The sequence below is a fragment of the Mus musculus genome, chromosome 9 (assembly GCF_000001635.26).
Source record: "Mus musculus strain C57BL/6J chromosome 9, GRCm38.p6 C57BL/6J".
Taxonomy (NCBI): Eukaryota; Metazoa; Chordata; class Mammalia; order Rodentia; family Muridae; genus Mus; species Mus musculus.
In genome coordinates, this window is record NC_000075.6 from 13701742 (window position 1) to 13717846 (window position 16105).

The 16105-nt window shown below is 43.3% G+C and overlaps 1 protein-coding gene across 4 annotated transcripts in view; it reads left to right on the plus strand.

The window, feature by feature from the left end:
• Maml2 (mastermind like transcriptional coactivator 2) overlaps positions 1–7792 on the plus strand; it is a 412973-nt gene extending 405181 nt beyond the window's left edge. For 2 of the 4 annotated variants that reach the window (XM_030244397.1, XM_030244398.1), the window contains 2 exons: positions 503–614; positions 3851–7661. In XM_030244397.1, coding sequence (XP_030100257.1) covers positions 503–614; positions 3851–4863 — 1125 coding nt within the window. In that variant the 3' untranslated portion in view covers positions 4864–7661. 4 annotated transcript variants of the gene reach the window in all.
• Positions 7793–16105: the final 8313 nt, after the last annotated feature.

Here is a 16105-nt window from a genome sequence, read left to right on the forward strand (position 1 = left end):
TGACAGCTCAGGTGCTCTCTGTTGTATCTGGCTGGCCAACTATTTTCCATAGTCAACAGACAAGAAAGCTCATCAGACACACTACAACACAGAACAAACCCACAGACATTTGTTATCATTGAATCTAATTAGCAAATGACGGAAAGGAGCATGCTCAGTAGACACAAAGCAGGCGGAAGTGTATGGAGGAGCAGAAAGGACAGCTCCATACAGGAAGTGATTCAGACCGAAAGTCCTGCCTCTGAGTTTACACTACCACTTAACCCGAAACCCGCACAGTGAAGTCTCCCAGCTCCTCCAACCGAGTCCTCATTACATAGGCTGTGCTTGCTTCAAGCTTGTGGTCTTCCTGCCGCTACTCCCGAGCTCGCGGATTTCGGGTATACACCGCTGTGCTTACAAAAAGTCATTCTTATACTTGTACCTTTTTGACTATCATGCAGATTGTTTTTAGTGTAAAAGTGTTCATCCAATTCAATATGTTTTCATTTGTGTTTTCAAGGAGAAACTTTCCCCTCAGGATCAGATGAACAGACATCTGACAAGGCCGCCCCCAGACTACAAAGACCAAAGAAGAAATACGGGCACCCTGCAGCCAGCTGCTCAGTATTCGGGTAAGAGTTCTTTGAAACAAATATAAATCATAATTGTGAAAAAGCAAAGCGATTCTCTTTCCCCTATTTTCTTTCTCCATCTTGGAGAATAAATCTGCCCTAAACCTTTCTCTAGCTCCCATTTAGCTTTCATAGCCAAACATCTAGAACTCAGGGTTGTGGCTTACACCTGTATTCGCAGCACTCTCGAGGCAGGAGGAGCACTGTGAATTCAAGGCCAGCCTGAGCTACATAGTAAGTTCCACGCTAGCCCAAATTATATTATGAGATTCTTTCTTTACCCCATTGACCTCAGAGAGCTCCACGTTTAGTCCTTTCATGAGTTCTCGTGCTTGCTCGGTGATTAATACCTTCACTGCTTGTGAGAACCTTAAAAACGTGAATATTTTCTAACTGCCTTGTTCATCCAATGTTGACTTTGACCCAGACAGTACAAGGTTAAGAAGAAACATCTCCCTTTTAGAACATGTGCTGGCAACTTTCACAAGGTCTTTCCTCATTCCGCCTTTGAGCCCATCTCCCCAAGTATTCTCCTCCAAAGACAGTACACCCTGACAACCAGGAATTATTAAAAAGCAGAACATGTTTTTAATGAAGCCTCCCTTAACCAAAGGTGAATTCTGCTTAAGTCACAAAACCACAGTTTTTAATCACTCTCTTTCTCATAATGAAATGGGTGGAAAGGAGCTGCGGTAACTGAATCTCCAGGCTGGGAGCATAGGGTCTCCCCAGTGTTGTCAGAGTACAGGCTTTTGTCTTTCTGCTGCCTTAGCAAGTGGCTCCTGTCCTAAGGGCTGCCTTGTAGCCACCACAGCAGTCACCTCCATATCCATTTTCCAGGCAGGGAGAGGAAGGGGGAGCAGGAGGAGCCATGCCCCCTTGTAAAGCACTCTGCTGGGGCCTCTGCCCACTTTTATCTCTGGCCAGTGGTGTTCCTGTGGATTTTCCATCAGCAAGAAAACTCAGAGTATGTGCTTTGTCACATGACCACATTGCTATAAATATCAGGGCACTGTCTGAGAGGAAGACAGACACAGGACAAGGACACCCACCCAATCGCTCCTTCCAAGCAAGGCCTGTGCTTCTCCTGAGAGCAGTCTTTTGCATATCACCGCTGACCCCAAAGCAAGTAAAAGTATTTTCTTCCTGTAACTCTGAGAATAAAACAGGCACAGCAGAGCAAGACAGCCCCCTTCATATTGCTTTAAATCTTAACATTAGTCCAGAAACAATTCTTCCTCAGCTATTATATCAGGGTAAAGAACAAAAAGAATGTCACTACTTATATCTACTACACATTAGGGGCATCTAAGTCTTACCTGCTGTCTTGTGAGCTTTACAGAAATTCCCTTTGCTTTGGCTCTTTTCAAATGCTCTTTTCTGGACTGGTAAGATGGCTCAGTGGGTAATGGAGCTTGCTGCCAAGCCTGGTGGCCTAAGGTCAACCCACAGACCACCACACTGGAAAGAGAGAACCACCTCCCACAAATTATTTTTTGACTTTCACATGAGTATGGCAGCATTCTCACACCCAACACACATACACAAACACACACAGAAGTAATCAAATGTAAAATGCAAACCAACCAAACAAAAAACCGCTGCCTTTTTCATATGTCTCCTTAGGGTGTACCATTTGAGCCCAGGGTCTTATATTCGGCAAGCATCCTCCTGTTGAGCAGCATCTCCAGCTTTTAAACTTCTTATTTTTCCCCGTATTATTTGCATAGAACAAATTCCTTTGTCACAAAAATCTTCAGCTGCAAAGATGACATTGCTTAAATTCATAGCCCCTTGCTCTGAGTTAGCCTGATCATACACCAATGTGCAGCACACCATAGAGGATCTTGGTGAGGAGGTAGAAGAGACTCCTCCTGCACAAAGAACTTGTGGTCTGGTTAGGGATGCGCTTTGCAATACAGAACAAAGCGACTGTGCTGCCTTGGTCCTGTCTTTTGGGTTGTACATCATAATGTGTTGTCTTCAACCAATAGGTGGTTTCTTAAGTGGTCACTTGTGGGCATGATCTTTACTCTTATCTCACACGTGTGCATGTGTGTATGTGTGTTTCTGTTTCCATATCTTAATGAAAGTCTTGTTCTTCCTTCAATCTCTTTCATTAAATCATTCAAAATTCAATTGGACAACGATTCTGTCAGCCATTGTACTTGGAATATAGCTGTAAACCAAACAAGAGCAAAGGTCTTCCCTTGTGGCTTAGTTATCTAAGGGACTTCTTTCCTCTCCATTTTTGCCTCTAATCTTATTTCCCAGGGTTACTTCAAACCTTACTGAGCCAGGGATATTTCAATGCATTTATTGGTCACTGTCTGTTGAATGGAGCCACCCTGTTCATCAACTTGGGATTGCCCCCATCCAATCATTTGTTGACAGGCATCAGTTTCACTCTTTAGAGGCTTACTGGATTACCTTAGTGCTCAATGGAAGGGTCAAACAGAAAATAGCAGACGAAGAAACAAGACAGGACATTAGGAAAAGCTTCACATCAGAGCGTCAGGCTCAGTCTGAAACCTGAGGAAAATATAAAGCTCGGGGACTTAGTGGCCATCCTGGGAGCAGGAAAGAGATGAGCAAAGGTGGCTGGTGGTGTGTTCCAGAGAGGTGCGGTAGTAACCACACAGCCTCCAGCAGGCTTTCCATATGGAAATAATCGCCAGAGCCCAGATTACACCAAAGTCCAGATGCTTGAAACTTTGTCTGCCCTTTGGATGCAGGGAAGCCACTCACAGCAGCTTCCTGAATGAGGGCGATGCAGATAAAGAATAAATCATGATTGTCTAGGCCAAAGGTTAGGAATATTAGTGTGGTAGCCATGAATAGGATTTATCTCCACTTCCTCATTGTGACCCTGGGGTGAAGAGTAACCTGGATTTCATGACAGCTAGCTAACTAAAGTTGTAATCTTCGAATTTGGAACATAATAAAAATAATTCAAAAAGAAAGATTGATTATCACTTCAGTGACTTCAGAAGACAAAATAAAAACCATAAAACAGAACCATCCTATTTCACTATGCTTTCTGTAATGTGTAGGCTCTTAACCAAGGAGTGGCACAGGACAATGCTTCCTTCCAAATCTCTTCTGTTCTTTTCTGATATGTTTTTTGTCTAAATCATCTTGCACACAAAAGTAGTTCTGGAGATGATAAGTTGTTCAAGCTGCAATAAGAGATGTGGTACTGTCATGAATGAATGTGATTCTCTTCTCTGTCTTAGGTGGCTCCTCTACAGTGAGTTTAAACTCTAACCAGGCTCTGACAAACCCAGTTTCAACACACACCATTTTAACTCCAAACTCCAGCCTCATGTCTACGTCTCATGGGATGAGAATGCCATTGTTATCTACAGTTCAGAACATAGGGATGTATGGAAACCTGCCTTGTAACCAGCCTGGCACCTACAACGTCACTTCAACAATGAACCAGCTGACACAACAGAGAAATACAACTCAACTGATAACAAATCAGAACAACCCTCTGATGTCTCGGCCATCTCCCTTAGGGGCAAATAACGGTAACAATGTGGCCACCTTTGGAGCTGGATCTGCTGGCAGTTCACAGCAATTGAGACCAAATTTGGCTCACAGTTTGTCAGGCATGTCAGCCCAGAGGTCATCAACTGTCATGATCACAGCCAACACGACAGCAACAAACTGGGCTTCTCAAGAGGTGACAGGGAAACAACAGGAAGCCCTCAAATCCACAGGAGTCCGGTTCCCAACAAGTACACCTGCAGCCTATACCCCAAACCAGTCTTTGCAACCAGGAGTAGGGAGCCAGCCATTTTCCCAGAGGGCAGTGGCACCCCCTAGCCAGTTATCGCCAGCAGTGCAAATGAGACCTATGAACCAAATGAATCAGGCATTAAATGGGCAAACCCTGGGTTCACTCAGGGGGTTGAACCTCAGACCCAATCAGCTGGCCGCCCAGAGCCTGTCTAATATGAACCCATCAGGGACAGGATTGAATCATCCCAGGACAGGCACCAACCAGCCTCCATCCCTGACACCTAACGCTTTTCCTTCATCCAACCAAAGTTCCAGGGCTTTTCAAGGACCTGATCATGGCAGTGATTTAGCTTTTGACTTCCTCAGCCAACAGAGCGACAGCATGTGCCCTGCCCTAAACAGTGATGCTGATTTCATCGATTCTTTATTGAAGACAGAGCCTGGTAATGACGACTGGATGAAAGATATCAACCTTGATGAGATCCTGGGAAGCAATTCCTAAGGTGGAAGGAAGATGATCCGCAGGCTCTGAGCAGGGCTTTTCAAGGATACTGTAATGCCAAACTGCTGAAGTCTGGGGGAACTACAGACCTCAAAACAGAAGGTTGGCGGGAACCACAGTGGTGAACATTTTGTTTTACATGCTTGTTTTAAAAAATCTTGAGCCTGATAGTAAAACATTGGGATTGTTTTTCCCTGCCTGAACTTCAGGATATGTAATCCAGTTTATCCAAACACAACTGTGATGCTGATGTGTAATTAATTGTGTAAATTGGTCTTCCCAAGTTCCTTTTCTCAGTGAAGGAAGTACAATAGAACTTGAGACCTGTTTCAATCCCATATCATAATAGACAGATGCTTGTTCTAAACAACAGGCAGCAGACTGTCATCTAGTAGATAAATATGGTTTGACTTCTCTGTTGTTATTTGTCTTGCAGGAAATATTGAAATGTTACATGGCTGTGTGGAGTAACCTAAGAGGGATTCAGAGAACCTAGAAGCTATCCAGCAGATTAATTGATTTCCTTCCTAGATGCACTCCTCATTTTTGTAACTTTCCCACGTGTTTTGTATTTTGGTGAGATGCTGTGTCTCATGATAAAACAGGAATGCAGGGCTTGCAACCTGACTGGGGCTTCACTCCCTCCCATTTTTTTTTTTTTTTTTTTTTTTTAGATAACCAAGACTGGTCCTGATTATGCTGAAATACCAGTGCACAACAGCCTGTATCGAATTTCACTTCAAAAAAAAAAAAAAAAAGTTAAGCCTTGCCATGTAGGAAAAAAACATGGCCACGAATGACCAGCAGTGTTGCTCACTGTGATTAATAGCCACTGGTCTGTTCCCAAGCAGAATGAAATGGAGCCTCCTAGGTCTTGGTAGCCAGAGACTGGTTTGTAAAAAAAAAAAAAAGAAAAGAAAAGAAAGAAAGAAAGGAATGAAAGTGTGAATTAGAGTCAGATTAGAGAATATCCTGTTTTGGTTGAAGGTAAGAAACAGGGAGAGGCATGAGAGGGCACGAAGCATTTCACAGAGCTCAGAGGAAACAGTACCTGACAGACAGTATAGCTTTTCCTTGGACATACTACATGGACTTAGGTGAGCAGCTAAGCCCAGTGTGGTCTCTGTGGAGCCACCCACTCACTATTCATGATGCAGCAAGCCCTTGCCATATGGTGCCTGGCCCTTCTTATCCAGGTTTCCTCCCTCAGGGCTGAGTGTTATAGCAGAACATGCATGTGTCTGGGTCACGGAACCTCAGTGCACACATCTATGTACACTGCAAAGTGGAGCTGGTATCCAGGTTTGAAAGGCATCTAAAAGAGCACTACCACCTTCCTAAATCCAGAGAATCAAAGGCTACTTTCAATCTTTGAGTTAGCAATGCACACACTAAAATACCAAGTGTGATTGACTTGAAGTTATCAAGCACCTGATCTTCACAAACCTGTTCAGAAAAGGAACACGGTTTTTTAAAGCTCTGCAAAGTCCTCTTCTTGTCTTTACGATGGCTTTGGGCTCTCTGTCTTTCCCACTGCACCAATATCACTGGCCCAGAGTATTTTCTGTGCTGGTTTGTAAATATTAATAAATTTCTTGTTTTGTAAACTTTTGTAAAGAATATTTTGGTAGAAATACTTAAAACATATTCTTTGGATTATATTTATACATATGTGAAATAAATATACTATCGAAAGGTTATATTTTATACAAAAAGTAAATTGTTACCTTTTGTATGCTAATATACAAAGTTTTGTATCATACAATGGTTTATTTTTAGCTCTACATTTAAACCATACGTGATTGAGTGGAAGCTTTGAAAACCCACTAAGAGGCTTGTTAGGTAAATGTGTATCCTGAGACCTCCCTCAGAAAGCATTCCTGGGTCCATCCCTCCCTGTTCTTGTTTTCCAGCTCAGATCCTTTATGAAGCCCAGAGTCCTCATGTCTCATTTGATGATTCTGCTGTGCACACAACAGTTCCTGTTGCATGTGTCCTACTGTGTGTCTCCCCATTATACAAAACAGTGTTTCTCCATGAGAACAGAGAGGGAAAACAATGTATATATATAAACGCCATGGTTTTGTGGCTCCTCCAGATGGCTGGACATATCTGCAGGACTTCTCAGTCTCCGACCATATAATTCAGCTTGTTTCTCCCTAACCCAAACAGTACATTCTACAGCAGCTGTCCAGTTGTCCAACTGAAGAGGCAAAGGAAACAACATGGCTGGTTTTTCTTCTCTTAATGTGAATTTCATAATTAATGTCTATTTATTCAGCTATTCATTAAAATACAGGATTCTTTGGGGGAGACAGTATAGCCTATAGTTTTTCTGTTTGTTAGCAGCCTATTACCAAAGATGATGTAATTTTCCTGAAAGCTGAGATAATGACAATTTGATAGACAAACTTAGTAAGAGCCTCAGGATTTACAATGTAAGAGCTATTGGGATACAAACTCCCATTTATAGACATGCTAGACTACTTAGTTGCTGACATTGTTTATCATTCTGACATCTAACAGAGAAAGTAAGAGTCGTTTGTCTTTCTTCTACTTCCTTCTTCCCTCCTTCCTCCCTCCTCCTCCTCCTCCTAATTCAGAGACTAGAAAGTAATGTAGGCAAATAATTCCTTCTTGGCTTTGTGTTCAGCCTAATGAATGGAGTCACTGAATGAAATGCTAATGTCACCTGCATTGCTGTCCTGAACCCACGAATGTAAAGATTTCAACTTGTAATACAAGCATTTTGTATTGTGTGTAATTCCATGTGTAAAAAAATAGTTTAAAACAATTCAGAAGTGGTTTTCTTCTATGAAGTCATACTGTCAGTTATCAATAGCATCATTACAGTTAGGATAACTAATGTTAACAGTAATGGGCACATATACACAAATTGTTCTATTTAAAAGATTTATTTTATACTTTTAAATTATATGTTTGTGTGGAGTGTACGTGTGGGTGCTGGTGCCTGCCAAAGCTAGAGGATGCCCTGGAGACGGTGTCACCATAGGCTGTGATGAGCCAACTGTTGTGGGGGCTGAACCCAGGTCTTCTGAAAGCAGTGAATACCACGCTTAGCTGCTGAGGCATCTCTCCAGGCCCCTGCCAACTGTATTGTGCAGAAAGCTTTAGACAGTAGTAAAATGCAGACTCAACTTTTTTCAATGTTGGTCTTTTCACTGAGAAAGCTTATATTTTACAAACTTAAGATTATATACGCACGACCAGAGAGATAGAGCTAAGTTGGTAAAGAGAAGGTGGTAAAAGAATGAGGACATTCAGTCTCCGGCACCCATGTAAAAAGCTGCATGTGGCGGTGCACACTTCTGGTGGAGAAACAGAGACAACCGACCTAGCCTAACTGCCAATCTCCAGACCAGTGAGGCATCCTGTCTGAAAAAGTGACTAGTGTTCCTCATGATGGTCATCTGAAGTCATAGTGTGGCTTCACACACACACACACACACACACACACACACACACACACACACACACACACACACACATATTCATGAGTACACACACACCCATCAACATGCACACACATGCAAGCATACATACACACTCATGTACAAAAATAAAATAATAAAACGTTATATATGTAACATCTACTAAATGCTGAGAATGCATTGATTACTTTTAAGGCACCATGGTCATTTGTCTGTCCTGTATGTGGCATTTGGTCATAGGCTGTGTGGATACAGAGCTTAGTAAACACACCTGACTATACATGTCTACACAGCCTTCGGCAGAACCAAGGTGACTAAGAGAAGGAATCACTCTCCGTTCTCCAGCCCCACTAATTATGCTGGAAAGGTTCTGTGTCCTTTCTCCTCTGCCAAAATGGAAGTGTGTGATACTGCTATGTTCACTAGCTTTATCAGTGGAACCATAACAAAACTGATATTTTTCATGGCCTTGTCCCAAAGAACCTAGAAGGTTGGATGGAAGAGACAAGATCAACAGCAATAAGAATGAGTAGTATCCACATACATTAGGAGAAAGACATGTGCAATTCAGAACTGACCTCTGGACTCCACCTTCTAGGCTCAGAGGGGAATCTGAAGAGGAGGGAGTGGGAATGGGGGTGCAGGTGACCGACAGCAGTCTCTTCCTATGGCAGGTGCTGAGGGCCGGGCCAGATTTTCATCATCTTACCCACAGTGGCCATGTTATATCTATGTTTCATATCTAGGTATGTCTCATCACCTAAGAAAGTCGGGGGCATGGCTGAGGTTGAAACAGAACATCCAGACTCTAAAACTCAGCGATTTATTTTCATTTCATAAAAGTAAAGTGTCCGCCGGGCGTGGTGGCGCACGCCTTTAATCCCAGCACTCTGGAGGCAGAGGCAGGCGGATTTCTGAGTTTGAAGCCAGCCTGGTCTACAGAGTGAGTTCCAGGACAGCCAGGGCTACACAGAAAAACCCTGTCTCGAAAAACCAAAAAAAAAAAAAAAAAAAAAAAAAAAAAAGTAAAGCGTCCACCAAAAGGACTCAGTAGCATTCTTTTTAAGAACCTTTCAGATTGTCAGTCAAGTTCAGGCAACACAGCAAACGTTTCCTTTAAGGTTAAATCATAAGCAAGAGTGCATTGCAAGGAGCCAGATAGAGGCAGCGGGCAAACAGAAAGGCCATGCAGATATCCACACCACCAGCTGCTGACCAAGCCTGAGGAGTATGTAGGAGGAAGCCCTCGATGTCCACTTTCCTGTGACATCACAGAATCACTTAAAGTTCTGTACCAGGGAGGAGAGAAAGTTTTCTTGTGTATTTGTCAGATTCTCATCCCGGTGACAAAACACCCAAGGAAGCACTTGAAGAAGGATAGGTCTGTGTCCCTCACAGTGCCAGGTCTCCACCTGTAAGGAGGGGCTGTGGGCAGCACAGATCGCTAGTACAAGCTTCCCAGGAAGCTCAGGGAATACCCAGTCTGCTTTCCACCTCCCCTCCAACTCCACCCAGGCCCCAGTCTTTAGGATGCGTCTTCTGTCTCTAATATCCTCACCTAGAGGTGAACTTTGCCAATGTCCTTGGTGCTTCTCAGTCCAATCTATGTGACAATCATACATACCAAGTAATAAACTCCACTAGTTAAGTAGCAGTAAACATTTGTGAGTTTTCAATAACTATGTAAGATATTTCAATAACTATGTAAGATATTTCAATAACTATGTAAGATATTTCATTTTCTACTCTAATCTGCTCTACTCTGTTTTGAGAGTAATTGAATCTCTAATTCAAGTTAGATCTGGAATTTGCAAACAGAGGATAACTTTGAACTTCTGGTTTTTCTGCTTCTACCTCAAAAATGCTGGAATTCCAGGCATGTTCCATTATGATGAGGTTTTCCAGTGCTAGGGATTGAACCTGGAGCCTTGTGCATGAAAAACAAAGACTTTACTAATTGAGCTACTTTCCTAGTCTTTTGGAGGTTGATTTAAAAAAAAAAATCTTTTAAGTATGAATACTAAGTTCCTCAGTAGAGCGTATAGGTCTGATCACCTATAGGATCAGTCTGATTCAAAGCAGCGATACATGTAACACCCTGTACTGTGAGAATTAAGAAATCACATTGACTTTGAAACTAAATGCTGCCATCCCTGGTCTGCATGCAGTCATGACAGAGGACTTTCATTTATACAAATAGTATTTTAAGTTTCCCCCTTGACAAACTTAAGTACTTTTAGTACCAAGATGTGTGTCAATACACAGATGTAGTTTACAGTGGTTACAATTCTTTCATAGAAGGAAGAAAGGAGTGAAGGTATTATATGAACAATTTTACATGAACACAAAGATACTTCCCACAGGGATCTATCAGTGTAAGAGAGGAAGTGAAGGGAGGAAAGCACATCTCAGATAGGCTTAGAGATTGACTGGGAAGCACAAGGTTCTCTGAGTCCTGGTTGTCCTGGAACTCACTTTGTAGACCAGGCTGACCTTGATGGCAAAGCAGAAGAGGGCATGACTTCATCTATCGTGTCCCCTCCCACTCTTCAGGAAACTCATTTCATATGCTGAGCTCCACTGGAATATCATCTGCCTGCTTCGAGAAAACAAGCCCAGAATGAGCCTGCCTACATGCAGGCCTGGGCTCAACTGAAGAAATCTGCAGACAACTGGGTGCAAAACAAAGCTTTCTCAGCAAAACCTGCTGAGCAAACCCCTTCTGTTCTTTTGGATATGACAGTTGATCTAAATTTATTTACTATAGAATGGTACCAATTAGGAAAACCAGGTTGAAAGTGCAACACCCCCCCCCAACACACACACATACCCCATAATGGGTCAGAGAATGGTATTTTATATTTCAATGACTCAAACAAAACAAAACAAAAAACAATGTTCTGCACAGGTATTCTCTAGGGCTGCACATGAGGGAAACCATCATGTTACTGTATAATACCATTCTTTGTGGGAGGTAGACTAGTAGAATGTGGATATGTCTTACAATTAACAGCATCTTTGATTTGGTAACCTGCTGCATCTGTCTGACACAACAAGCATAGTAAGTGGCAATCCTTACTCTCTGTAATGGTCAAAGAATGCTCCCAGGGGACCAGGTGTTATACCTTTAACTGTCATAAGGATGTTCAGGAGCATTTTCCTCCTTCTTGTCATCTTAGAGTGACAACACTGTTGCCCCAGTTTCCAGTCTATGTTCCAACCTAGGAAAAAGAGGAAAATAAAACACTATGAAGAGAAAAAATATATATACTGTTGTCTGTAGAAACCTTTTCCTTTTTCTTTGGGCAAGGCAGGCAAGCCAGAGACTTGTGTAGATATACCTCTTCAGCCATGACTGTTTTGTGGCCTTTTGGATCTTTGGGAGAGGCTGCATGGCAAGTATTTAGATAGAGTTGGCTGTAAATGACCATAAACCAGAGTATTCAGACTCAATGGGGAGGAGAGCCAGAAACCCTAGATCCTGGTGGTCTGAGAAGGAACACCGAGCAGAGCAATGGGGACACGCAGGGCCCTCAACACAACTCTGTCCTGCTTCCTACTGCATGGAGACTCCTCTGTTGGTGTGTTTTTATGGCTTGGCATGAGAACATAGCTGAGTCAAACGCTTCTGATTTCTGTCAGTAGTGGTCTGCTGTGAGTGAAGAATTATCATCTTGGATTTATATCGGTATGAAGATGATAGATAATGGAATCACCTCCTAATAGAAATAACCAAAACCCCATATTTAAAAGTAAAATTTACTGGAAGTCTACAGACACAAAGATGGTGTGGTATCTATCGCATGAGCAGAGCCTTAGGAATAGATGTGAAACCCATGTTTATGGCCAGCTGACCTCTGTGGGACACCAAAGCAATTCAAGAGAATCAAAACAGTCATGGGACAATTGATTCTGAATGTTTCTTGAAGAAATGCCTTTAAATTGTATTATGACAAAGGCTGCAGAACTCTGAAAAATACTCAAAATCACTGAACTGTATTTTTTTAAATATAGAGTCTTTCACTGGGACTGGGTCTCCAGTTAGACTGGCTGGCCCTTGAGTCCCAGGGATCTTGCTGCCTCTGTCTTCCCAGTACTGTGATTGGAGATGTGCATCCCTGAGTTTGGCTTTTAGAACTTTACCCACCAAACTATCTGGATTGTGTTCTTTTCGGGGAGAAACATGCCCGGCTAAAAAGTGCCTGTCTTTCTTTTTCTCTCTTTCTTTCTTTCTTTCTTTCTTTCTTTCTTTCTTTCTTTCTTTCTTTCTTTCTTTCTCTCTCTCTCTCTCTTTCTCTCTCCCTTTCTCTCTCTCTTTCTTTCTTTCTTTCTTTCTTTCTTTCTTTCTTTCTTTCTTTCTTTCTTTCTTTCTCTCTCTCTCTTTCTCTCTTTCTTTCTCTCCTTCCTGCCTGCCTGCCTGCCTTCCTCCCTCACTCTCTCCTCTCTCTCTCTCTCTCTCTCTCTCTCTCTCTCTCTCTCTCTCTCTCTACCAGACAGGGTTTCTCTGTGTACTCCTGATTGACGGGAAACTCAAAAATCTGCCTGCCTGTGCCTCCTCAGTGCTGGGATTAAAGACATGAACCAATGGAATTGTGTTCTTTACAGGAATACATTTTATGATCTTCAATTTATAGCTCAATAAGGTTGTTCTAAAAGCAACAACAACAAAAGTGTCTGCAAATACAACTACTGAAGTAAAGACAAGACAAACCCAGAGATGAACTGGAAGCCAGAGTAAGTAAGCAAGTGTGGGTGTGGCTTTTCCTGACAGATGGGCTTGGGAGGCCTTGAACCTGCACCCTGGCAACTGTGAAGGTGACAATGTGTAGGATGTACAAGGGAGGACTTATTCCAGGTGGGAACTATAATACCAAGATCCCCCATGGAAACCTATCACTGTTACATAAAAACAGAATAGGGCTGCTATTTCACAGGATCTCATCTAAGAACAGTGATAATAAATTGAATCCTTGGAATCACAGAAGGGAAACCCTACCTTGAAGTCATATGAGCACAATAATCATTCATGTGAGTTTGAGTCTCTGTTCCATCAGTGGGCATTCATGGGGAGGAAAGAGAGACAGAGAAAGGATGGGAAAGAGGAAGAAGGGGAGGGAGGAGGAATCATGAATTGAGAAACAAGGAGAAGGGGTAGAGAAAGAAGGTGAGAAAGAGAGGGAGGGAGGGAGGGAGGGAGGGAGGGAGGGAGGGAGGGAGGGAGGGGAAGAAGAGAAAAAGGACAGGAGGGAAAGGGGATGGGAAAGAGAAAAAAGATTTGAAATTGGGAGAGAAGGTAGAAATGATTCTTGGAGGAATTATGGAGAAGGCTGAGTAGTAAATATGATAGAATATATTGTATGTATATATAAAATCTCAAAAGATAAAAATATACTTAAAATGTATATGTCCAAGAGCAATATCCCGTGTGAAAATAATTGTATGTGAAGTGTCCCCTGAAAGAGAAATAAGCACCAATCCTCTTAGAAGGCTCAAAAATTCCTACAAAGCTTTAAGGAAGACTAATATCACAGACCTTACAAAAATCCTAAAGTCCAGAGTGCAGACCCGAAACCTGGCACAAGGTATCCTGATGGAAAGGCTACCCAGAGACTGCTCCACCTGGGGATCCATTCCATATACAGTTACCAAACCCGACACTATTGTGTATGCCAACAAGTGCTTGCTGACAGGAGCCTGATATAGCTGTCTCCTGACAGGCTCTGCCAGAGCCTGACAAATACAGAGGTGGATGCTTACAGCCAAACATTGGACTAAGCACAGGGTCTCCAACAGAAGAGTTAGAGAAAGGACTGAAGGAGTTTGTAGTCCCATAGGAGGAACAACAATATCAATCAACCAGACCCCCCAACCCCCAGAGCTCCCAGGGACTAAACCACCAACCAAAGAGTACACATGGAGTGACCCATGGCTCCAGCCGCATATGTAGCAGAGGATGGCCTTGTCAGACATCAATGGGAGAAGAGGCCCTTGGTCCTGTGAAGGCTGGATGTCCCAGTGTAGGGGAATGCCAGAATGGGGAAGAGGGAGTGGGGGAGTGCGTTGGTGGGAGAACACCCTCATAGAAGCAGGGGGAGGGGGGTTTCAATAGGTGGTTTTTGGAGGGGAAACCAGGAAAGGGAATATCATTTGAAATGCAAATAAAGAAAATATCTAATAAAAAAATTAAAGTGGAAGGAAGGAAGGAAGGAAGGAAGGAAGAAAGGAAGGAAGGAAGGAAGGAAGAAGAATGGAGCTAGGTAAGCCTACAACCCTGCCTCCATCCCAATGCCTAGGCTCCTCCCAGCCTCGAAGCAGGCCTGGGACACACCTGGCCTTCCTTCACAACCATGCGAGCAAGCTCCTGCAGCTGAACTCTAACGCAACTCCAAGTCAGACTTGTGGCTGCTTCCACCACCTTTTCTCCTAAGTTCGGCTCCAGAACCTTGATCAAGAGTATATCGCCACCTGCTGGGGAGAAGCACTCAGCAACGCAGATTTTAGCAGGAGCACAAACTGAAGACTTTTTAATGTAGATCAGGGCTCACAGATAGAGGACATAGACTGTTGGCCATATTAGGTAGTGAGGTCTGCATCCTCCTCAAGGGACTGCAGCCTCCAGTAACTCTGAGTCTCAGGTACTTCCAGCTTAGTGTCTTCCTTTGTGGCCAAAGGACTGTCTCCAGCATTTATCTACCAACCTAAGGAAGTAGCTCCTATGGCCATCAGTACAACCAAGCTATCTAATAGTCACTGTAAAAAGACCAGCCCCAAGCTCTCAGGGTAGGTGTAATTATGGCTCTCTATAAACCAAACTATCATGATCTAGGCCCAGCAGGATCAGCATGGTGCTAGATTTGGCCCAAGGCCACATCATTCTGAATGACCTATCGTTGCAGGGGACACATAGCCCAAGACAGTGCAGCTAGAGACAGCTAATAAGCTAGCAGGAATAAGGGTCAGGAGAAGTTGCTATGTGATAGCTCAGTGGTAGAGTGCCGGTCTAGCATTGGCCTGATGGTTTGGATCCAGTATGAAGAAGGGAAAGGAAGAGGAGGAATCACAGAAACAAAAACTGTGGGGAAACTCTGGTAATTAGGGTCAAAGTCTACCATTGATCGGAAAGCCTTCAGGGGCACAGCACGTAATAGAGTACTCCCCTCATTACTGGGACTTCTCCTTCTCTGACCCTGGCTGGTGAGTTGGAAGCCCCCACATGAGGAATGTCACTTAGCCTCAATTAGATTATAGGATCAATTTCCTTTGTACTGATAAGAACCTGTTCAGCCAACACCAGAAATTCCTGAGCTGCTTCCCCATGCTAATGAGGTTCTCCAGGTACCCTAAGACCCCAGCCAACGACCCTTTGCCATCCTGGATGTTCCTATCCTCAGTCCCCCTCGCCCATTTTCTCTTTTTTTAATTGGATATTTTCTTTATTTATATTTCAAATGTTATCCCCTTTCTTGGTCTCCCATTCCCCACCCCAGTGCTTCTATGAGGGTGTTCCCCCACCCACTCACTCCTGCCAACCCACCCTGGCATTCACCTACACTGGGTATCCAGCCTTCACAAGACCAAGGGCTTCTCCTCCCATTGATGTCTGACAAAGCTATCTGTTGTATATGCGGCTGGAGCCATGGGTTGCTCCATGTGCACTCTTTGGTTGGTTCTTTAGTCCCTGGGAACTCTGGAGGGTCTGGTTGATTGATATTGTTGTTTTTCCTATGGAGTTGCAAACACCTTCAGCTCCTTCAGTCCTTTGGTTGTCTGTGAGCATTCACCTCTGTACT